General features: G+C 34.4%; 1 protein-coding gene across 1 annotated transcript; it reads right to left on the reverse strand.

Moving 5' to 3' along the window:
• Positions 1 to 1,204: 1,204 nt before the first annotated feature.
• Positions 1,205 to 3,666, reverse strand: LOC128992807 (uncharacterized protein K02A2.6-like). The gene is made up of 4 exons (XM_054416548.1): positions 3,649 to 3,666; positions 3,069 to 3,198; positions 1,997 to 2,439; positions 1,205 to 1,819 (listed from the first exon to the last, which is right to left on the reverse strand). The coding sequence occupies exons 1-4, from the start codon at positions 3,664 to 3,666 to the stop codon at positions 1,205 to 1,207; spliced, it is 1,206 nt and encodes a 401-aa protein (XP_054272523.1).
• Positions 3,667 to 24,237: the final 20,571 nt, after the last annotated feature.

Consider the following 24,237-nt stretch of genomic DNA (forward strand, 5'->3'; position numbering starts at 1 on the left):
TACTTGGGACTAGCCCGGGCCAATGGGTAGACGGAGTCAGAAGACATCATACAGACTATAACCCGAAAGCTCCTAACATAAAACCTGACCCCTCTTCAAGGAACTTTCGATCAACTAGGGTTGAACCTTAACGAACGAGGGCAATATCTACTTTCTCATCTCAATCACGAAACACGTGGCACAGCTTTGCCTACAAGCGTGAACAATTACTTCAGCACCAGCATAATACGCTACAGACAGGGGAAGGGAATTAGGGTTCGTAGACAGCGAGGCTTTTCGTCAAACGGTTCCTTAAAAGTGTCTCCTTAATCAGACTTTTACTGACTTTTACTGTGGGTTGGTAGAATATTGGTTTGAAGCTAAACATCGCTAGTTTGGTAGATGTTGCATGCACTATTTTATCACTTGAGTAACCACTAGGTTGTCCATTTGACTTATATAACAATAGTAGTTGACTAGTCTGACAGGTTCTATACCAAGCCGTTATCTGATTGGTCCGCAGCTGCGTTTCCTCATTGGCCGTCGTCAGACGGTCGTACAACTATCCATTCTGTTAAAATTCTTTACGTAAAGCTGGTGGCCCCCCGTTCTGACACCGCATTGACCAATATTTTCAGCGATAAGCTGAGGTATACAGAGTGTTCCCGAACCCTCAATCTACCTTTGGTTCATTCCTGGATCAAAGAGGAATTAAATTATCAAGTTAAGAAATTAAAAAAAAAAATCGAAAATTTACCCATGCATCAGCCATTTTTTGTAATTTAATTGACTTTAATACGTAGATTTATGTCACAAAAGACCCATTAAAGGAAAAAATCGTGTTAATTTCTTAATTGGAGGTCATTTAAGATTTTTAAACTCCAAAACATTAAAACCACATGGGTAAACAAAACTACCGTAATATTATTTATAAAATTTTATTGTGCCTCAAACAATGAAAAACTTTATGAAATTGGTTCATAAATAAAGGAAGAAATACTCGTTTTTAAGATGCGTATCTAACAACATCCTATGGTCTTTGGGAATGTTGATTCCACTAATTTTAGTAATAAAAGTTCACATTTTGTATAAGAAAATAGAAGGTAAGTTTTTATTAAATCTCAATCTGTAAGTAAACATAACAATTCAATAAGTAAACAAAATAATAATTTGAACACATGTTAGAAATAAAATGTAAATAAAACATAAGCTAACACCTCCTCCTCTATTTACTGTGCTGCGGCACTTTACGAAGAATCAGCTGGTCAACATGTCTTCTTATTATTCGTCCATCTTCCAGCTGAACTACGTACATTACATGTCCTTGCTTTTGAGTTATATAGCCCGAATACCACTTGGACGAACCATTGACATATTCCCGCGCTTGCACTTTATCTCCAACTTTGAAATTCCTTTTTATACCGACTTGGACTCCCTTCTTCTGATATTTGTTCGGTTCTAATGTTGGAACAATTATTGCTAGGTTTGTTCGTACACTCCTTCCAAACATTAGGTGATATGCTGATGTACCTGTTGAATTCGGGGATTGCCTGAGTTGCATTAGAAGTCTTTGGATTTTATTTTGCAGTGTACCCTTTTCTCCCTCCATGGATTTTAACGCCTTCTTGACAGTCTGCACGTACCTTTCAGCCTGGCCATTTGAGTTTGGATGGTATGGTGCCGTTGTTCTGTGAATAATCCCACATTCATTCATGAAGTTTTTGAACTCTTGAGAAACAAACTGTCTTCCATTATCTGAAACTAAGATGTGAGGAAACCCAAAAGTTGAGAAGATTTTCCGTAATTCTTGGACTGTCCATGTACTTGTAGTTGTTTTCGCCTGTATCACATCCACCTACTTACTAAAGGCATCCACTAATATCAGGTACTGTTGGCCATCTGTTGGTCCTAAGAAATCAATGTGCACCCTCTCCCATGGATTAGAAGGTTGTTCCCATGGATGGATAGTTTTCCTCGGGTTGTTGCATTTTTCAATGCATTGCCGACATTCAGTTACCATATCTTCAATATCCTTGTCTATACTTTTCCACCAGCAAAAACTGCGAGCTAAAGCCTTCATTTTTATTCCTCCTAAATGAGCTACGTGTAGTTCTCGAAGCACATGAGGTCTGAGAGATTGAGGTATCATGACTCTCCAGCCCTTCAGTACACAATCATCTTGAATGGACAGCTCGTTATCGTGAAATCCGTATTGTTCAACAGATTGTCCTGATTTCCAGGCCTGTAGGACTGGACCCAAAACAGCATCGTTGAGAGTTTCCTTAGCCACCACGGTACTGTTGATATTGAGTGTTTCCAGTTGATTTATGTGGTACTTCGAGAGGTCATCCACAGAATGTTCTTGTACAACTTCGATAGGGAATCGAGAGAGATAATCTGCATTGCAATGATGAGCAGTTTGCCTGTACTCTATGTCATGAGTCGTCCTTCCACTTTTACCTCGAGCATAAACTTGTCATTTGATTTTGAATGAAGTTGGTAAATTTCATGAGTGTCATCATCGCTTGTATTTTCTGCGGTTTCATCTGATTGTTTTACTTCTTTGTTTGGTTTTCTTAGACATACTCTTGCTAAGTGACCAAAACGTTTACAAGAGTTACATTCTGCATTTTTGAACTTGCATTGATGTGCTCTATGTGAATCATCACCACATCTATAGCATTTGTTTCTCAGTTTCTCCAATCGAGTTTGATACTCAGAGAGTTGTATATTGTTAGATTTACAAGGTTTCATATCTGGCTGTTTGTTCTTGCTTGATACTTGGTGTACTTCCTCTTGATTTTCATTTGTCTTTACTATTCTGCTTTCACTTTTCGCTAGTTCCAATGTAGCAGCCTTTTCGACTACTTCTTTAAACGGTTGCAATAGTTTATCTTGAAGAAGTTGAAGACGTATATCAGAGTCTTTTAATCCCCTGACAAACTGCATTCGAAGTAGAATTTCAGATACAGATTCATTACAACTTGTACAAGTAAACTGACATTCTACACTGAGCTTTCTAAGAGCATTAGCGTAAGCTTGTACAGATTCATTACACAATTGGGTACGTGTCGTAAATTTGTGCTGACGTGCCCAAATACTGGGTTTTGGTTCTAGTTGAGCCATTAACATGTGAATCAATTCCTCATATGGCTTGTTGTGTGGGTCATCTGGTATGCAAAGATCGTATAGCTGTTCATGTATTTGTGGGGTGATTGCCTGTAAAAATAAATCCACTTTGACTCTTGGACTTAAGTTTCCCCGTAATTTTGTGTAGTTTTCAAAGCGTCGAGTGAAGTTTTGAAAACTTTCCTCTGGTGTATACGGCTGGAAAGGAATATTAGATACATTTTGACATGTTGCAGAAGCAGAAATTGCTGTATGTGTTTTGTACTTTTTCTTTTCTGCTTCAAGGAATGTCCGTATCTCTCTATATATTTCTTCTAACTGCCATCGAATTTCTAATTCACTTTCTACTGAATTTGTGTGAAGTTCAATATTTGACTGTGTAACCTCAATTTCAGCCCATATTGCTAAAAGTTTATCTGTGTAGTAAGTGCATGTATCTTGAGAATGTTCACATGTTGGTAAATCATCCTTGAGTTTGATCAAGCGTAGTTCTAGTAATTTCCTTTTCTTTAGACATAAGTCAAATTCTTTTCTACTTACCATTTTACTCGTCGCCATTGTTGATTCCACTAATTTTAGTAATAAAAGTTCACATTTTGTATAAGAAAATAGAAGGTAAGTTTTTATTAAATCTCAATCTGTAAGTAAACATAACAATTCAATAAGTAAACAAAATAATAATTTGAACACATGTTAGAAATAAAATGTAAATAAAACATATGCTAACAGGGAAACTACTAGTTAGCTTAAACGATCAGCAGTTACTTAATGAGCACACAATACTATATTGGTGTGCAGTGTGCAGTGTGCACTCTGCACAGTATGTTAAATAAACGATATTAGCAATAATTAATAAACGACACCTATTTTCTCCATTGGCTTGTCAACAGCTCTTACAGATAAGCGGTGGGGAGTAACTATGATATTTAATGGGGGAAAGCGTTAAAGCTGCAATAACATTTGAACAGTTTTTTTTTACAGCAATGGAGGTAAAGCCATTTTATTGGGAATTATAAGTACCATTACGTACTAAAATTTAATCTAAATCGGTTGAGTAGTTGTTTATCCGATTTTCCGGATTTATTATGAGTTTTAACAGAAAAATAAAAGTTAAATTTTTAAAATTTGTAAAGAACTTTAAGAAACTCTTCAGATAACATGGATTAGTACTGTACCCACATACTTAAATTGGACCACCTCAAACTTGCAAATTTTGACGAAAACAATAATTTCTCCAAATTACGTATATAGGGTGGTTGAAATAGTTATTTGTTTAGAAGTCGATTTGCATTTTAATTCATTACTATTAAACCTGTATATATTCATGCAAATTCTAAAATTATTGTATTTAAAAAAATATTCATATAAAATCAATATTTGTGATGATGTGTTGATAGTTTGATGTGTTGTAATGTGAATTGTTGTACAATATCACCTTGAAATGTCAATTCAATATGAATACTTGACCCTGCGGGTACATTAACTCAAGAGTATAACGTTTCCTAAGTAACTAGCCAAACAGTGGAAAGACATTCTTCCAACAACACTAAAGCATGACAGTAACCCAAGAGTCCTTTTACACAAATATTAGTAAAATACTATTTGTCCCATTTGGAGCTCTTGTTAACACCAGAAACAGATCATCTTTATCTTTGAAGCAAAGGATATTTTCAGTATTTATAGTGTCATGCAACTTATATTGTTTCTTAACAGATTTATATTTGACGATACAAGGATGGAGCTCACTAAAGGACGTTGGATCCAAATATACCAGATTCAGTTATTTGTTTTACAATTTTATTTGTCTTCTGGGAACTGCAGAGGTAGCTATGAAACTTGAAGACTTGAATGACATGTTTTGCAAAGCAGATGTTCTTAAAAAGATAACGAAGAGTGGGTTCTTCAAGAGGAGCTTTTGTACAGATTGTACAAAATGTTTTATTTCCATCATGTATCTTATTGCTGCACTCCAAGATGAAATATATACAGTAAAATCTTTAGTAGAAACCGGGCAGTTTACCTTGTTAGATAATCCTGCTTTGACTGTATATTCTATCCTGAGGTCAATTATATCACCAAACATGTGGATGATCACTTACTGTGCAACTTTGGCTTGCTTCGATGAGTATGAACTTCTTGAAATCATCTCAGAAAACATATTCATCCAAGAGAACTTAAACATTTTTCACATCGCATCACCAGTCAATGTTCCACCAGGGTTTTGTGAGCTAGATGCAGAAAGCCAAACCACTGTACATACTCGGAATTCAAAGGCGAGCAATCAAGAGCTAGGAATGTTTTTAAAGGCAAGAAATTATTGCTTATCCAAAAACCAGTTTTACTACTATCAGCTTGTGAAAATAATATTGATAAACATCATGTACTTGCCAACGATCCTCCTTATAGACTACGAAGAAAGTGATATTTTCAAACCTTTAGGACCCGTCCAGGCTTTATTTTCAATTATTATGTCAAATCTTTCCACGATGATACCGATTGTGATTATCGCGTGTATAAAATACAAAACAAAAAGACTGGCAATAATGCTCAGTCGTGAGTTGTACTGTAGCAAGAATCCATCTGTGAGGAAGTCACTGAAGAGATTCAACGCAGGTTTGTCAGACCAATACATGTATACTCCCTTCGTCCTGTTTGACTTGGCACCCAACTTCTGTGTTACTATCCTAGAAGGGGAGGTTTTAACTACAACTACTCTGTTTTCTACATAAATATTGGCAAAAGAATGAAAAAAAACTACAAAATGCAAAGTAATCAATAGTTTGTGTTTGTAAACTACTTAACAAATGTATTAATGGTGATTAATTGTGTATGTGATAGTAAGGACCTTACCCTTTTTGCAAAAATACTCAATCATCATCGTATAATTAAATGTAGGCATTTAAGTAGTTTTTACTTTTGTACTTGTAAAAGCCCTGTAAACATCCACACACACGCACACACATCCACATACACATACCCACAGACATCACTTTGAATACCACTTATTATCTTCAGGGGGGGGGGGTCCAAAACGGAAACCCCCAACCAAAACTGAAATTCAAAAATGTTTACGAAAACAGTACAGGTTAAGGAAGTAAAAATGAATGTTCTCCATTATTTACCAACCGAATTGATTAGTTTTGGTGTAGTTAGAATTGCAATGTATCGAAAGTATGTATCGATTGTACAATCGAGTGTAGTTTATTGTTGCCTTATTGCACTACATCAATCGTAATAGACGAACCGATTGAATTATTTACTAAAATATTGCTTGTTTCCATTAGCAAATTAAATTGAAACGAATTAAAAGTAGTTTTTAGAGGTTAGGTACTTTAAAAGGAAACTATTTAGTTTTGTAACATAGTTTGTTCAAATAATGGTGCAATATGACGAAAAATATAGCTGATCACCTCGCTCATTTTCCGACCTCGGCTTCGCCTCGATCGTAAAACTTGACTTCGTGTAGAAAAGAGTAACTTTAGGCTCTAGTGATAAAATATACTATTTCAACCCTCGTTCATTTTGTAAAACCTGAGCACTAGTCAATAAGAGTCACTTTAATCCCTAGTTATAAAAAATATACTATTAGAGCAATATAACGTTACTATTTCCCAAAATAAATTACCCAAAGTTAACTTTTCCATGCAAAATTTCCCTGGAAAAATCTTTTTAGAAATGATCTTTTTGGGATGTCACTTCTCCTATAACCGTTCTCCTGTAAGCTACACAGTATCTTCATTAGTGACAATATAAAATCTAAATCCCATTCAACTGCAAGACAAATTGACCCGAGGGTATAGACGATGGCTATATCGAGCGGCCAAGTCCAAACAAAGGCAAGGGAGTATTTGCCTTGTGATTACAATTAGACGCACAGTCGAGGGTTCTGCTTACAATGCGTCAGCAATTAAACACCCCTAATGATACTCGCCACGTTGCACTTCCCCACATCAGCACTCAACATTCAGCATTCAGCATTCCTTCACGTTTGGGGTAAAAGCTTAAGGCTTTTAATTTGAATGTAGGAGCAATCGGCTTTTGGTTTGTAAAACGATAGGGCTTTAAGAACATTTAGCAATAAGGCTCAAATGATTAGGTGTGGTTTGTGTAAATCAGCATTCAGAATTCAGCATTCAGCCAAGTTCTTCACACAATGTGTCTACATTCCAGTAGTTCTATGTGACTACATTCCATCCCCATCTTGTACCAATTATTAATCAAAATCAACGGAGATATTGAGCCTCCGACAGATTGTGCTGATTTCTGTTAAATATATGGACTTTTGAACCAATCAAAACTGATAGGAAAACTTATTATAAGCCATGAAACATTCCATGTCACTTTAACTGATTTAGTTTAAAGGTAGGAGAATAATTTCAGGCTAAAATAGTCATAATATGTGGCTGGTCTACAGAACTAAATTCTTTTTAAACAAAAGATTTCGATAGCTAATACATTATGATGGGATGCCTACTTCAGCAACCGAAAGTCAATGAACCACTCAAGCTTAAACAATCAAGCGAAATCGGTAGAAATCGTGGAATACCAAAGATTCTAGAGGTTTCAGGGTGTCTTATTTTTATTTGAGACTCAACCAAAAATCTTTATTTGTTATTATAAAGCTCAAGATCAATTGGCTTCACTTTTTTGCTAGTTGCTGTGTGGGATTTTAAAATCAAATTAATGATTGGAGCTTTCCAAATATGCTAACATTGTCAATACAAGTGCTTACGCTACCATTCCGTATGCTAACTTATGTCAGCTGTCAGTTTCAGGCTCAAAAACTACTAAAGATTTGTTGTTGAAAATTCGAGATAGAATTGGAGTAAATCGGTTAGCAAATGTGCATTAATTTGATATGAATAAAAAAATTCCATAAATGAAAAATTATCACAACTTTGTAAAGCCATACACTTTTGGTTATTTTAAAAAGCCGCTTTTGGATTTGTGTGTAAAAAGATTCCGAAGGACTGTACGAGATATCATGAATCGTGTTATAATTAACATTCTGGTGAGTAGATAAACCAAAAAAATAAGTTGAATATAATTTTTTTCTACTTCAATGTAACGTTTATAAATGGTTGTAGGGTATAATAACTGTTCCGATGAATTTCAGAACAATATTTCCAGCTTTAATGGTAGGATACGTGCTTCTAATAATCTTTTCCTATAAAGTATTTTTTTTAAATAAATATCTACCGCATAATTGTTATATGAACGAATTCCAATTCACAAAATCTGCTTTCGTTGCAACGGTAACTAGCTTGCCAGTCCATTTTGCAAAATAGATTAATTTTTGGATGTACCTACAACATATTATGTTTATATTTGAACAATACACTAATGTATAGTTAGTTTTTCTGTTATCACGTATTAGACTATATTAGTATTCTATTATTTAGACTTAGCTTAGCCTGCATTTCTTGCACTCAATGGCGATGCCTTTTTCAACGATCAATCTTAATGAAGATTATTATTTTTTTATTTAGAAAATTTTCATTATTCAGGTTTTCCTATTTTCACAAACAGTTTAGTAGTTTGAACCATCTACTTAGCGTAACTAGTTTAAGGAGAAAATGAAATACTATGATTAAAAAAACTATAAAAAATTAAACGCCATGTCAAACAATGTCGTCACTTTGACTAGTAGTCTGCACATGACAGATTTACACAGGGAAGTAGTACAGCTTTGCTCTAGTGAAACTTGCGCGAAAGTTATTACTTGCGCCAGTAAAATATGCCAAAACATGTTTTTCTTGCGCAAGCAATAGATGCATGCAATTCCTCCTTGCAAGTGCAACTTTTGTGCATTTTAAGGTTTACATTTGCAAGTGTTCTAGCAAATATCATTCAAATAAAACTTGCGCAAGCTCTACACAGTGTAAAAGAGGCTTTAGAAAACCACCCGATGCATACAAGTTGTAAAGAGTACTAATGCATGTTAATGAGTTGTAATACATGTCGTACACTGGGATAATTCCGGCACAATTTGCATGGCAGAGCGACCCTTTTCACCGTTCCATTAGACCCAGACCGCAGACCGAAACCAGATCCGTGCTTTAGCGCTCAAATTGCTCAAATGGATTAGCGCTGATGTGACTCCTGGCGACAAGTAGCTCTGTAATGGTGACCTTTAAACTAAACATACTTGACTCGTGGACAAAACTTTTTAATAATATATACTGGGAAATGTGCAGAGAAATTGGATTTTGGAATTGGTGCAATCTCGTTTCCGTATTGCATCTATCACCACTGTCAGTATTGTTGCCAATTATTATTGTAACTAGTTATAGATTATTTATCGCCAAGCATGTTATATATTTTATCTGTTATTGTTACCTATAGTTATAGTCTGTTATTCGCTGAACATGTTACTCAATTATTATGATTACCTAGTTAATTCAACTTTCACTCTTCAATTGTCATCACAACTGCATGTCATTTTCATTGAACATGTTTTTCATCTTTTCATGTTAATCTTTGCATGCATCACTGATGTATCTGTACAACATTTATCAGCATGTAATAAGCATCTTGTTGCATGTATCACAATGTAACACGATTGTAAAAATAGTGTTTGCCGTAAAGATAAATAAATAAATAAATAGGTAAAAATCATATATTTCTGAACGAAATTTTACTTTATTTACCATTACATCGATATAGTGGTTAGTCATTGTTGTTATAGCTGCTGTACATTTTTATTGTACATGTTTGTATTGATTGAAAATATGAATATCAATAATAATAATTATTATAAATGGTAATAAACACTTGATGATGAAAAGGTATAAGTCATTTAATGAAGAGTTTAAACAAGTACAAAAGGAGAGAAACCAAGTATCAAACATAATTTTTAATATTCAGATTTTAATATATTATTACGGTTTGAGCTATAAACAAAAAATACAAAAGGTATGTTACAAGTTTTGTACATTGTGTAAAATATAGAGAAAACTACATATTCGAGAACAACAGACTTTGTTTATGAACCTCCTTTAATTAAATGGATTCTATAATGCTAAAGATAAGTAAAGACTAAAGATATTGTGTCTTTATTTTGAACGAATTTTCCTCATCCATACTTTATGTAAGCGAAATATATCTTTATTGATCATATAAGGTTTTGAAAATGTATGACGACGAGACTTAAGATTCAATGTTGTATAGCACGTACAAGAAAATAATCCGATTTTTATGAAAATTGGTACAAACGGATAATTTACGTTTGTTCGAACGGGTTCGTGAACCAGCATGATCGAATATGAAAAAAGGGGGTTTATGGGGAGAAATAATTGGGTTATCCTATTTTACCCTCAAAAAATGTATTTTGCCTTTTTCCTTCCAACATATTTCGTACAGCTAGAAAAAATAATAAATTTCATGTAATGAAGTGTCATGCTAAGTCTAATGCATTGGAAGCCAATAGAAAAAACTTAACATTTTAATTTGCATTCTAATTTTCTTATGGAGAATAAATAAACTGTTGAAGTTTATTTTTGTTCATAGAAATAATTTGATAAGTTTGTTAAATTTGCTAATTTTATACTAAGCTACTAACACGAATAAATGAATAAATAATTACTTATAGCAGTATTATGTCTAAACAGACTTATAATATTAAATAACACACTTTTTTAAATGTTTATAACAGCAATCCTAAATACCCCTCATCCTAATGTTATTTAAATCTGGAATGTATCGAATGTGTTTGAGAGAATTAAATGGAAATACGATCAGTAAATTCTTTGCAATTTGCTACAGTAGGGGTATACTAAGGAAGGAAATGCTATGAGATCTTGGAAAGAAATCTATAGTTTAAAAAAAACTGTTTATCCATTGGAATTACATGACTAATAGAGAAGTGAAATCCCTCTCTATAACTCTTTTTAACCTAAAACTCCTGCAGCCTGTTTACGGTTATAATATTTTAAGACAAAATGTTTTCTTTGTCAACCATCCACACAAGCCTCAGCCAATGATCGCCCGTTAGCACTCAATACTTAACGGCCAAACCGTTCTGAATTTCACGTATTTGTACTTATTTCCTAACAGCTTAATCCGCCAGGACCGAGGATTTAGTACCCTCTATCCTGATATAATCTGATGATAAGAGTGCCGCGACTAACAGCAGCTAATTTATAACCATTGATTAATAGCTAGACACTGGCTATTTAATCTCTAACTAACACCGTCCTTTATTTATGGTAGCGTTGCACTTCTCAAAATATCCTTCTCCTTATGCATTTTTAAGATGGCTGACGGATTATATCAACGTGTTATTTATGTGGGGGTTTGGCCTAATGCGATTTGCGAAGACGTGTTAGATAGCCAACCGGCGTTGGAAGGATTGTAGACTTATCTGTCTGGATTATTTTCAGGATATTTATGGCGGCTGCAAAGTTGCGGGATAAGTTGTAATAAGCTGCAGCGCTCGCGTTGCAACTGCAGTGGTTTTGATTTTATCTTAATGTAACCAATTTTTAGCAAAAGGACATTGTTTTAATACGCATGAGTCTGAATCAATGTATCAGAAATATTAACAAATGACTTACAGTGTCCTCAGTTTTATTATAAGCGCCATCGCTTTCATGTTGTTTTGTAAATTTTGTGACGAAAGTCTATAATAATTGTGGGAACATGTTTTCTAAAAGCATAGTTCACAAATTTGACTAATAACTTTCACAATAAGTATCCTTATAAGTTGTTTTTGTTTTGGTAGGCATGTTTAAGACTAAACTGCCTTATTTCTTTTTTGTCTTTTTTCACCTAAATTTCGTCACTAATACTTCTCCTTCCCAACAACACTGTTTGGTAAATTATACAGCCTCATAATTTGAACAGGCTCTAATATCTCCTACTTTGTCCATAAAAGAACATCTCCATCCAATAAGACGAACGTTTCCTCGACGCTACAAACAATCCCACTACGATACTTTGTAATACGAATGACATTATCGACTCCACGAGTACCAGGTTGGTCTGTAGCACTAAATCCCGTTTACATCCTAAAGACATGTAAGGACGCCGACCGGTCGTGGATACAGGACGCTAAGGACCCAATATTTATACGAGATCTGGGATGTCCTCGATAGCGGGAACATCTACAAGCGGCCGATGACATTCTACATTCGTGCACCGAGAATTATAATAAAATTATTTCCTCGGCCGCCGCTGACAGGATACAAAGAGATCAGGATTATTTATCGTCGACTGTTACCATTGTCTGCACGAGTCCTCATATCTGGGTATCTGTTATACATTTTGTCTGGACACCCTACAGTTGTGTTGTCCTCAGTTCGAAGAAAAGCGTAGAATAACTTTCTTTTAAGATTTAAATTATATGATTCTTGCATTTATTTAATTAGTGAATAATTGTCCCGAAAACATCTTACGCAAACTGTTTTTAATCGACTGAGTTTTATTGTTTGTATTTAATTTCAGCAATGCATTTTTCAAGTGTTTGAAGAAACTACTTACTTTTGTATGGTACACTTTGCAATATATTTTGAAATGTGTGGTTAATTTAATATTTCGGTCCGTGGTACGAACGCTATTTTTCACCACACTATACCCTATTACCACTAATCACCACAATAATAATGCACACTGATAGTCAACACAACTACAACCTCAAGGTTATGTGAAGTTACGAATCAGCAAAAATAATAATAAATAGTTGCTAGGCAGTGGTGACAATAAAACAATTCTAATGCAATGCAATGGATACTGATTGTGTATTTAATAAACATTCATGTTTTAAGAAAGTAAGCGGACAGCTGATTTTGCGGCCCTAGGGACGTAAAATCATGCTCGGTCTCCAAATGACGATGACAGCTGGCATGACCAGCAAAACGTAACTTTCAGCCACCAATTAACGTATGTAAAACAGCTAAGAACATCATAGTGTGGTGAAAACAAACTTGCAATAAACCTGATTTCGTTGACAAGATGTTTCGGTATGTAATATAAAACTACCGTTGATTGAAACATAGAGTACCTCGAAGCCATGAAAAAGTGTTAATTTGTCAAATTGCATCACTTAATGCTGTATTATAATCAATGGCAAATCAATAACATTCTGTTAAAATTTTAAGAAACAACCTGCGTATTTTAAAGCAAGCCATTGTCATTTTTTATTGATTCGCTTATATATAAAAACACACTCAAGGGTATTAATACCTCTCTACATATTTTTGTAATATTCTCATAATATTAAAAAAATGCATATGGGGAAAGTCAAACTAAAGTTTAAAATAATATTTTTCATATACTAGTATATATAACTATGCAGCCTAACCATTCTACAAGACACACCCCTTACCCATCTTTTTCATATTTCCTTTTCAATTTTAGTAAGAAATACTTGCAATTTTATTAATGGTTATCATATCAAATTCTTACAGTTTGATATTTTTCAATCAATTAATCTTTTGTTACAATATATATGTATTTTTTTTCAAAATAGAATATTTTGTAAGAAACCAAACGCGTAATTTTGAAAACTAAGGATTAACACTCTAAAAACCACAGCAAAACGAGTATTTCATCCGGGTCTGCTAACACACCTGTTTCCAACAATACAGCAATCTCATTCACGGCCAATAAGCAGTAACAGAAGAAATCGAGTTTATTGCAAAATTTAACGGACCAGCACAAAGTAATCTTGCCAAATACAATGTGGTTATAAACAATCGGATGGGCAAAGATAAGTACGGTTCTTGCAGCTTACAGACGCTCCGCCGATAAACTTGGACAAACAATGTGCTAGATTGTATGAACACGGCTCTTGGCAATTGGGTCATGTGTGGAACAGAGAAGTTTGGGTCTTATTGCCCTTCGAAATCTGGAAATTGGATTGTTTGAAATGAAAAAAGGAAAGGTTCAGATTTCTTTTATAATTAGATTTCAGTTTTAAAAGTAATTGATCCATCTATTTTGTCACTATTATTTTATTTTAATTTGCCATTTAAGATTTTTGCTCGGGAAAATTAATGAATAAGTTATATAAATATGTCCTAAAAAAGAGTAATTATAGGCCTACTATACTTTTCACTTGGGATAGGTTATCGAAAATCATTTAAATATTCTCCCTAAAGAGCTATTTTAAAATATTTAGCTGTTTATTAATGTCGTAGATGAAATCAAATGATTTTTTTTGTACTTTTGGCATTACCCAATTAATTACGTAAAAAAATTTTTTTATTCTAAAATGTGTTGTATGTGTCATTAAAAACTTGAGTGAGCCTAAATGAGTTAATGATATTTTTTTGGTTAATATTTTTTAATTTACCGAAAAACAATCAAAGATATCCATTAAAGTGCTTAACACTATGAACTTCATACTCATTATAAAAAAAAACTATAAAAATTGCAAGTATGCTTAAGTGTTGACTGTTTAAGTGTCTCTAAAAAGATAATAATGAACTCTTCCTTGCTCTATCATATCCATCTAAACTGAACCAGTTACAAGACTTTTTAAGTGTAACTAAGTGTTGAAAATGAATATAAGAGCATTTTAATGAGTGAATATTAAATTTTAATTTAAAAGTATGTCACAAATAAAAATTTAAAATCATCCATAAAATTGTCAAATGTCTTAACACTGTATTCTGTAGGCTTACTCAAGATCATTTGATAAAATTTAAACCTAAAAAATGACTTTAACACACCTAATTGATACATTTTATCCTGTTTCCTCTAACAATCCACAGTGCCCACAAAAACCTCCTAAAACTACCATCAATTAAAACTATCCATAAAAATTCTTTATCTACAAGCTCTCACAGTTCTGCCCCAAATTAGGTCGTGCTCTACTCCAAAAGTCTCCGACCAAATTTACAACTGCTATCGCGTTGTCCTTGGAGCTGATATTTTTATAGATCTACCACACCGAGTCGTGTCCGGCGCAGCGTTTGTAGCCAGAGCCGATATTGTTCACTACGCATGATTGAGCTCGTTCTTTACGAGAGTTGTTCATTTCATTTTTTATTCACTCTAATAGCTTTCGTTCTCTTAACAAGACTTGTCTACAGCCGTTCTTTTGTTGAGACCACCCTGTGTTTTGCTCGCTGTTGAGTCTTTCAAGGGGTATAAATTTTGTCAGTGAAACATTGTTTTTAGAGGCAGTGTAAATTTGTTTCTAAATACATGCGATGGGGTGTTTAGACACATATGAGTTATATACAACCAATTCAGAGAGTATTGTTTTAAAATAATTTTGAAAATCTGTTACTTATAATGAGCCTTACGTTGATTGATTAAACACAAAGAAATATATGCTAAGAAATATGTACTACATTTTGTCCGTGATTTTAACTTTCTACGATGGTTATCATTTCGTTAACCAATAGCGTGGAATTTTAAACGTATTTTCTATAGTTTGGCAAGCTAACGCCTAGCAGCCTAGCAACCTAGCCTTCAGATCTGAGCTGGCAAATTTGAGTGTAATTGCTAAGGGATCTAAGTGTCATTTTAAATTTTTTTCATTTGCTCACTTTAAATAAATCTATGTTTTCGCAACAAAGTCCGGCTGAAAGATCTAAGTTCCATCTTTTCTAATTGTATTTGCGACAATATATATCAGAGATTTCTGGTCCAATGTCAGCACCTCCCTACGCTGCTAGTGGAAGTGACACGGCCGTGAGCCGTCCGCTAGGAGTTATATCAATTACCTCAGACATTATCTGCGGTACTTAGATTTATTTGATGGGCAAAACATATTAAACTTAGGTTTTTCTACTAAAACCATGCTATAACCTTTTTGTTAGTTGATTTAAATTCTTAAAATAATGACTTGGTTTATTTCTTCTACCTTCTTATTATTGATTTCTTCTAAAAAAATTTAGTAAGTAGCCTAGAATAGATTTTTCCCCCTTAAAAATTGTGTTTTTGGCACCTCAAAAAAATACTTTAGGAATCCCATTATTTAACCATGTATTTAGCTGTTAAATTCAACTAATATTGTGTGGGAAAATTGCCAATTTTTACATATCAGAGAAAATACACAGTAATTGTAAATATAAGTCTATACATGTTAAGCAATTATTATTGTTTTACATAAACTAATCCTTTAGTTTCAGGTGGTGCAAAATAGTTACAAACGAAATTAATAAATTTTATTGATATTTTTATTCAAATAAAATTATGAATTTTTAAAGCAGAATTATGCAGTTTAATAATACATATTCTTAGTAGGTTTTAGTCGTGAGTCTAACCCCTTATCCTATTCATAATGAAACAGAATCATTCATAACTCGTTTCCATAAATCAAGAAGAGCAAATCAGAAACGAGGTTTTAATAGGGTGAATAAGTCAGGCCCAAAGGGATTAGTCAAGGGTGGGCTCTGAGGGAGAAATGTTTCACGATATCTCTTTCAAAATCAGAGGAGAGATGATATCGATATTAAATGAAATGAGAACCAGGAGATTATTCCAAGTCAGTAAAGATCTGACGAATGACTTTTGGTTTAATTAGTTTCCAATGTTGGCACCAGATGGCAGCAGAAGGGTGTCAAGATGGTGGGGGGGGGGGGGGGGAAGACGCAATCACAAGAAATCTGAGAAGTAATTTTAAGATTCGAGAGCAAAGTCAATTTGAATTGTTGTCAAAGTTGCCATCGAACATGAGCCCTCGTCGATACTTAATTATCTGTGAGATTCCCTTGGTAATCAATTTAAAGACGTTTGCCTTGTAACTGATATCCTATTCTTGTTAGTCTTTGAGCAATTGATTTTCTCAGATTGCGTTTGAAAGGGGTTCTCCTTCGTTGATTGTTTTGTTTCTTTTTTTACCATGCTTGTACTATGGCATGGAATCGAATTTACAAATACGTTAGTTATAAGCAATCGCGATAAGTTTGGCTTTAATGAGATTTTTTTCTAATCGCATTTTACATTTTATTTACGTTATAGCATTCACGAAAATTTCGGTTATTTCTAAGAGTTAAAAGTTTTTAATTATTTCGGTCCCAAGTTCGTAGGCCAGTTTGTGGTGTATCGATGAATAAAGTTAAAACTAAACCCCTCATTTCATAATCTTTAACCTAATTCTTACGTTTTCTTTATACACACTTACAAACTTATTTATGTTATGACTTGCTACAGTCATATAGAGGTACAGACCGATTACACAGGAACATCTATTTGTAGACCTAAAGGTGTCCTAAGATAAGCAAACATTCGGTGCAGACGTGTTGGACAAAGTTAGCAGACGACACGAGTGCAACAGAGACAGATAATGTTGTATAATGTATCGCTACCCGAGCAGTAGACTAGCGTGCTGAGCAGTACACGCCATAAGGCACATAGTCATGTCACTTGAGCACGCGATTGTGACCCTTAGAGGCACGAATATGAGTATCGCTTGTCACACACAGTTTTATAAGTTAGCAATTCTAAAAGTTTAGAGGGAGACGGTGACAACATGAAAACTTTAAAAAATTTAAGATGTGAGAGATCTATTATGTATACCCAAAGTAAAAATTATTTTATAAAAGTATTTTATAAAGTTTTAAACTAAAAGCTGCCATTATTGCACGATTACTCCCCATATAAAGGCCAGGTGCTATTGTTTATTATTCATGTGCTACAATCACTTGCGGCATTCACTATAGAGGATTCATACGTTGGTATAAACTTATAAACACTGAACCCAGAGCAATTAATGCACGATTACTCTTATATAAAGGCCATGTAGCTATTGATATATGCTGCAATCACTTATGGCATTCACTGTGTTTTACTATAGACGATTCATGCTTTCGTATCAATTTGAACACACTGAACCACTAGTTTTATTTTTTTCGTGAGTTGAGTGTGTACTATACATAACTGTGAAGACCTATCGATTATGATATAGTGGTTATTATATAGTTTCTTATTTTATTTGCAATTTTCGGAGCTGTTGCCTCTAAATATGCGTAACACATTCTTGTACAATTAACTAGGTGTTGGTGAAACGTACGTAATCTACATTAAGTTCTAAGAATTTTTTTTTCAATAGAATTAGTCTTGCAGGCCCTTTAATTTATTCACCAGCAATAAACCCATATACTTGTTTAAAATCGAAGACAATATAACAACTTCTAATACAGGTATATTTGATACAATATTCTTGTCATGAGTGTTAGTAAATTAAAGGTCAAAAATTAGTTACATGTGGAATTTATTATGTATGGAATTGCATTAGACGATATTCATTCACTTAGTCTCTATATGCTGTTTTTTTTTTATTTATTGCAATCTTAAATATTAAACAAATTACATTCCCTTACAGACAATAAAAATGAACATTTTCTAAACGCTATTACCATATGCTAAACAGTCGGGATACTTTTATGAGAAGCATTTCAATAAACCGTACGAAATTCAATAATGACAACAATGCGTATTCGGGATCCGCCAAAATAAAATCGGCCTACAACGCACGATTCGCATTTGCAACAAGAGGCTCGGGTACACGATGTGGGCGTGCGTTATGCGGCATAAATCTGAATTATTATCCCGCAAAGAAAGAAAGAGGAGAATATTCGGCAACGACATCCGCAGACCGGAATACATTAGTGACAAAGACAATGCAGATAGAAAAAACGTTGCGATACAGAAGAATAAGAGGGTATAAATAACAGAGGCAACAAAGAAAGTCGACGCTACATCATCGGTACGTTTTAATAACACACTCCGCATCTTTGGCAAATAAAAAACAGAATAAAGATTTAATCTAGGAAAATAGTAGCCGCATTTTAATGACCGGTTTGGCTCCGGAAAGTAAGAGTGATGCGGCCAAGAACCCACTTTACATATGGGATTAAGTACTATAAATAATAGCGGCGCAGATCTCGGATAGGCTACTGACTACGTTATTTATGCCACTTCTTGTAATGGCTGCGGCGTACTTAGCTTTCATTAACATACACCTCGTTACTAATGCGATATGCGGATGCTTCTTTTATTCGCACATCCGCTCGACGATGCGTCAAATTCGCACGTACACCGCGCTAGACATGTGTGTGAGATGTTTGTTAGTGTAGTTAGCAATCATCTGAAGTGTGTATTCTTCATGGACCCACCGGGAACAAATATTCGTGCAAACCATTTGTTTGTATGTAGATACGTTTAATACATCTCAATATACAGGATTAATTCGTTAATGATGCAATTTACTACTATTAGGACAGGTAAAGGTCACAGGAAATAATACTGACTTCGAGAAGTTGAAGCAGCAATTGAAAATAGACCTATATTAGTCACGAATACGTTATATGTTCTTTATATCGGTTCAGGAAACTGTCCAACCGTAAGGCAAAATCTTCCCTTAAGCGAAAATGCTTCTCCAAACCATTAATCCGACATTACTTCCGTAACAAAGATCGTGTCTAGATTTTTCTCAAAAAAACACAATCACCAAATTTGCCGTAAAAGACAAAACAAAAGTGTACACAGATATTTACATAACAAAAACTATTTGGGTGGTTTTCTGTATTAAATAACTTCCTTCATGAATAAATATATAAAAAAAACTACAGTTTTGTCAGTACACTGCTCAAAATTATGAAGTTATGGATATTTTTACTTTTCATGGCCCACTAAAGCCGAAACGAGTATTATATCAATGTATTCCCTTCTGGTCGTGTCTGTTTGTCTTGTCTGTCATGGAAATTGAATAATTTAAAGAACTTTGAAAACCCCATATTTGTGTGATTTCTTTCACATTTTCTCCTATGTGTACCGAATACGTGATTTTCGAATACCAATCATCTGTAAATAAAATGATAAAATTTAAGTGTTACGGTAAAGTAAGTTTTGTTCAGTATAGTGACAGGAAAGATACACATATCTACGCCATTATTATCTATATATAAAGCCAAAAGTACCCATGAACTTTTGAGAAAACTACAAGTCACACCCCTATAAACCATATACTTAAAATGTTCGTCATGACGAGAAACCTTGCGCAAAATTATCCATTATTTCATAAATTGTCCTATAAGGTCGTAATTGCTTTCCAAAGGGAACTTTCCATTTACCTAATGTTAAAAATACCTCAGCTGTTATTATTTGTTTGTATTACTTATGTAGTAAACGGGGTGGAGCCCGTGGGTAACAGCTAGTTTATTATAATGATAGAAAATGTTTAAGGTTATTCTGGTGGTAATATCGGAGTGGTTTTAATTATAATCCTCGGATTCCCCAGAACATCAGCCTACAGGTGTAGTTCATGAACAGTAGTTACCAACAATAAGTTTCAAGCACTCCCCTGAGTACCTGACTATGAACCTGACCTTAACTCATCAGTTAGGTTACCTCTATAAACAAGGGCTGAATCTTATACCTCCGCTTCTTGGTAACGTTTGAATCCATCCACTTAAAATTTATAGAAAAAAAACCTTAGCACCAAATGGTCAAAAACACTGTTAAAAATGTTTTCGCAACACTTAAGATTACAAATGATTCTTTCTTGTACAATGATGTACTAAAATTTCAATTAAATACCATTCTTCAATGTGGTGAGTCCACATTAATATACTTGAAATTAATAATAATATCTGTAAATAATAGAAGGAAAATACAAAATCTGTGTCATTACTCTTAGCGAATTTTCCAAGAAGGGAATACGTGAGGGGGGGACAACGAAGTAAACATTTGTGTCTAAATTGTCGTTCGCTTAATGGTTACGCAGAAAAATCCCAGAATTCAAAGTGCCCACGTTATTCTTATGTAGAATTAATACATTTTTGTAGTTTGCCATGTTCATGGTTTCATTTTGACCAGGTTTAGCAAATTTATTTATTTAAAACCAAGCAATAAATATTCCACTGAAAAACTCACTGTATTATTACCTTTATTGTAGCAGCAAACCTAAGTACTCACTAATTAAATATATGTTATTTAAATACGGAATGATTCTGACTTTTTGTAAACAGTTAAGGGGATTCTCTACTGAAAATCGGGAAATTTTTAAATTTTTTAAATAATTTTTTTTTGTTTTATATTATTTTTTAGGATGTCCTTTTTCAGAAAAACCATATATATAATACTATTATGACTGTTATATATATAATAAAATAATATAAGTGTGGTGTTGCACGCCGCCGGACTAGTCTCGAGTAGCTGCCCCGCTGGGCAACTTTGTCTGTTTTCAGCATCCACTCCTGTAATTTCACCAAGAGTTTTGTTATAGATGTAATATTTCTATTGGTTTACTGGCTTAGTACTTACTCTATGCTGGCAGTGATGTAACAAAAATAATACAACCAGCTGTTTGATTGCTTACAAACAGCAACCAAAACAAAACAATGTTTTGTTTTCACATAACCTCAAGAAGTGTTATTCTGCTTGTGTTGTGAGTGTTATTCAATGAACTAATTATTTGTCAAGTAAAATGGGTAGGACAAAGAAAACTAGGAAAAACATTGTAGAAAGGAACAGACTCAACTCTGCTAAAAGGTTTTGTAAAGACATACGACGGTACAGTGGTGTTTCGAGCACAAGTGCAGAAGAAAGTGAGACTGAACCCAGGCCTAGGCCTATGTCTGTTTCGTCTACTCAAGGGACTGCTCAGCCTTCTACATCTGTAAGTACTTATGTTGATGGAGATATGCCTACTGAAAAAAATGACAAACCTACAGGGTTTGCCTTGTATAAGAGCTACAATGAAACTATCGAAACAAATGCAGCTGCTCCCAGCTATATCATGGTTGATGTAGCCCTCCTGAAATCATTCATCTGCCAGTTCCCCTGTTCAGAATGTTTCTGTAAAACTTTGGAAGTAAGGAATGAGGATAGCAAAGGCTATGCACATTTTTTAAAACTGCACTGTAATTCATGTCTGGCAGAAACCGTTTTCCAAACTTCACGGCAGGCTGGACATTCTACAGCTAACTCTACTCGAGCACCATATGACATCAACCGAAGGCTTGCACATGCATTTACCTCTTTAGGGAAAGGCCATAGAGGCATGGAAGTGTTTTCCATGCATCTAAATATGAAACCTATAGCTGTTAAAGCATATCATCGGCACCTGGACCAGTGTCATACAACCTATCTGGAGGCAGCGGATGCAGTTTTGGAAAACGCTAGAAGTGAAGTGCGGAAAGCATACTTGACTTTAGGGAACCATCCTCTCGATTATGTAGGCCCTTTAGATATATCTGTGAGTTATGATGGTAGCTGGCAAAAAAGAGGCTTTACATCAAAAAATGGAGTTGGCTGTGTAGTGGATGTTGTGACAGGTGTAGTCATTGACTTTGAGGTCCTCACAAAGCATTGCCGCCAATGTGAAAAAATGAAGCGGATCTTAGGTGCTGAATCCGACGCATATCAGAACTGGGTTGCTGCCCATGAAGATAAATGTGACAAGAACTATGAGGGGTCTTCTCCTAATATGGAAGTGGTTGCGGCCGAGCGCATGTGGAAGAGATCACAGGATCACGGTTTCCGATACACAACCGTGGTATCGGACGGCGACTCAAAAACTTTTGTTCACTTGAGTGAAAACAATCCCTATGATGGTGTAAAACTTGAGAAGGTTGAGTGTCTCAACCATGTAGCCAAGAGATTAGGCACAGGCCTAAGAAAAGTTGTGACAGACAATACGGGAAAGGGTGACCCTCTTGGCGGAAAGAAATACGGAAGCTTAAAAGCATCGACTATCGACAAACTAACTGCTTATTACAGAAATGCAATAGAAAAGAACCTGGGAGACATAAAAGAGATGAAAACTGCCATATATGCAACACTGTACCACTGCAAGTCTACTGATGAGAAACCACAGCATGAAAAGTGTCCTAAAGGAAAGGAGTCTTGGTGCTTCTACAACCGAGCCCTTGCCAACAACAAAACCCCTGATTCTCACAAAAAAATGATAAAAACACCTATAACTGAAAAGGTAGCTATGAAAATAATGCCCCTGTACCAAAGGTTAGCTTCGGATGCATTATTGGAAAGATGTGTTTCAGGCAAAACACAAAACGCCAACGAAGCTCTACATGGGGTTATCTGGTCAAAGTGCCCTAAAACAAGTTTTGCATCCAGGAAAAAACTTGAAATTTGTGTTTGTGAGGCTGTGTGCCAGTATAACACTGGTGTAAATAAATCTGTTTGCACCATTCAAGACAAAAGTGGGATTAGTCCTGGAGTTGCAACATCCAAAATAGCGAAACGCTTTGATAAAAAGCGACTTGAACTTTCGAAGGCGCGAAAGATGTTGAAGTTTACGGAGTACCGTAAAAAGCTTAGACAAGCCCAGTTAGTAGAGGAAGAAAGAAAAAAGCAGAAAGAAGGACTGACTTATGGAAGAGGAAGCTTTTAGGCAAACTAAGTGATGTATATAGTAGGATAAGTGCGTTTTGTTCTTTTTTTTAATGTAATTTGTGCGTTTTTCATTTGTGTTGTGTTTTATTTGAAAATTATTTTATGGACTTATATCTACGGTATCCTGGCAACAACTTCATCCTTTTATTGATGGTGAGTCCTTTTATAATTATTTAATTAATAACATTTCACTATAAGCCTTTTAAAGTGATTTTATTTCCATATAACAGGTTGGTAATCAAAAGAAAATAGGATAGGGGTTTTCAACACGCGATTCCCGCATATTTGATTTTTCGTGTTTTATAAACATATAAATTGATATATCTCAGAAACTATTTGAGGTAGAGGGTTGAAATTTTTTTCAGGCATTCCTCATTAGTATATCTAAAAAGTTAGGAAGATTTATGCCAATATCACACTTAAAAGTAATAAAAAAAAATAAAAAATTTTTTTTTGAAAAACAAAATTTAATTTTAATTTTATTTTGCATGTAACTTTTTTTTATACACGGATAAAGTTATAATTTTTCCTAACTTTTTAGTAGACTAAGTGCCCTACAAAATAACACCTTGATTGTGAATATTCAGCCAGTAGAACTTAAGATATATCAATTCAAAGATAACACTTAGTTTTTCCCATAAAACCCCCATAAAAATAAACATACGGCTATTTTGTAACTTTTGACTATAAAAATTAATTTTCATCAAAGCTAGAAACTATAAAAAAATCACCAAAAACAAATAGTTGGCATATTAGCAGATTTAGCATTTTCAGTAGAGAATCCCCTTAAGTGAAAATCCAAGCAGGAAAAGATCA

The sequence above is a fragment of the Macrosteles quadrilineatus genome, unplaced genomic scaffold (genome assembly GCF_028750875.1).
Source record: "Macrosteles quadrilineatus isolate MER2022 unplaced genomic scaffold, UCM_ALF_1.0 Scaffold_4__1_contigs__length_99947679, whole genome shotgun sequence".
In the NCBI taxonomy this organism is placed as follows: Eukaryota; Metazoa; Arthropoda; class Insecta; order Hemiptera; family Cicadellidae; genus Macrosteles; species Macrosteles quadrilineatus.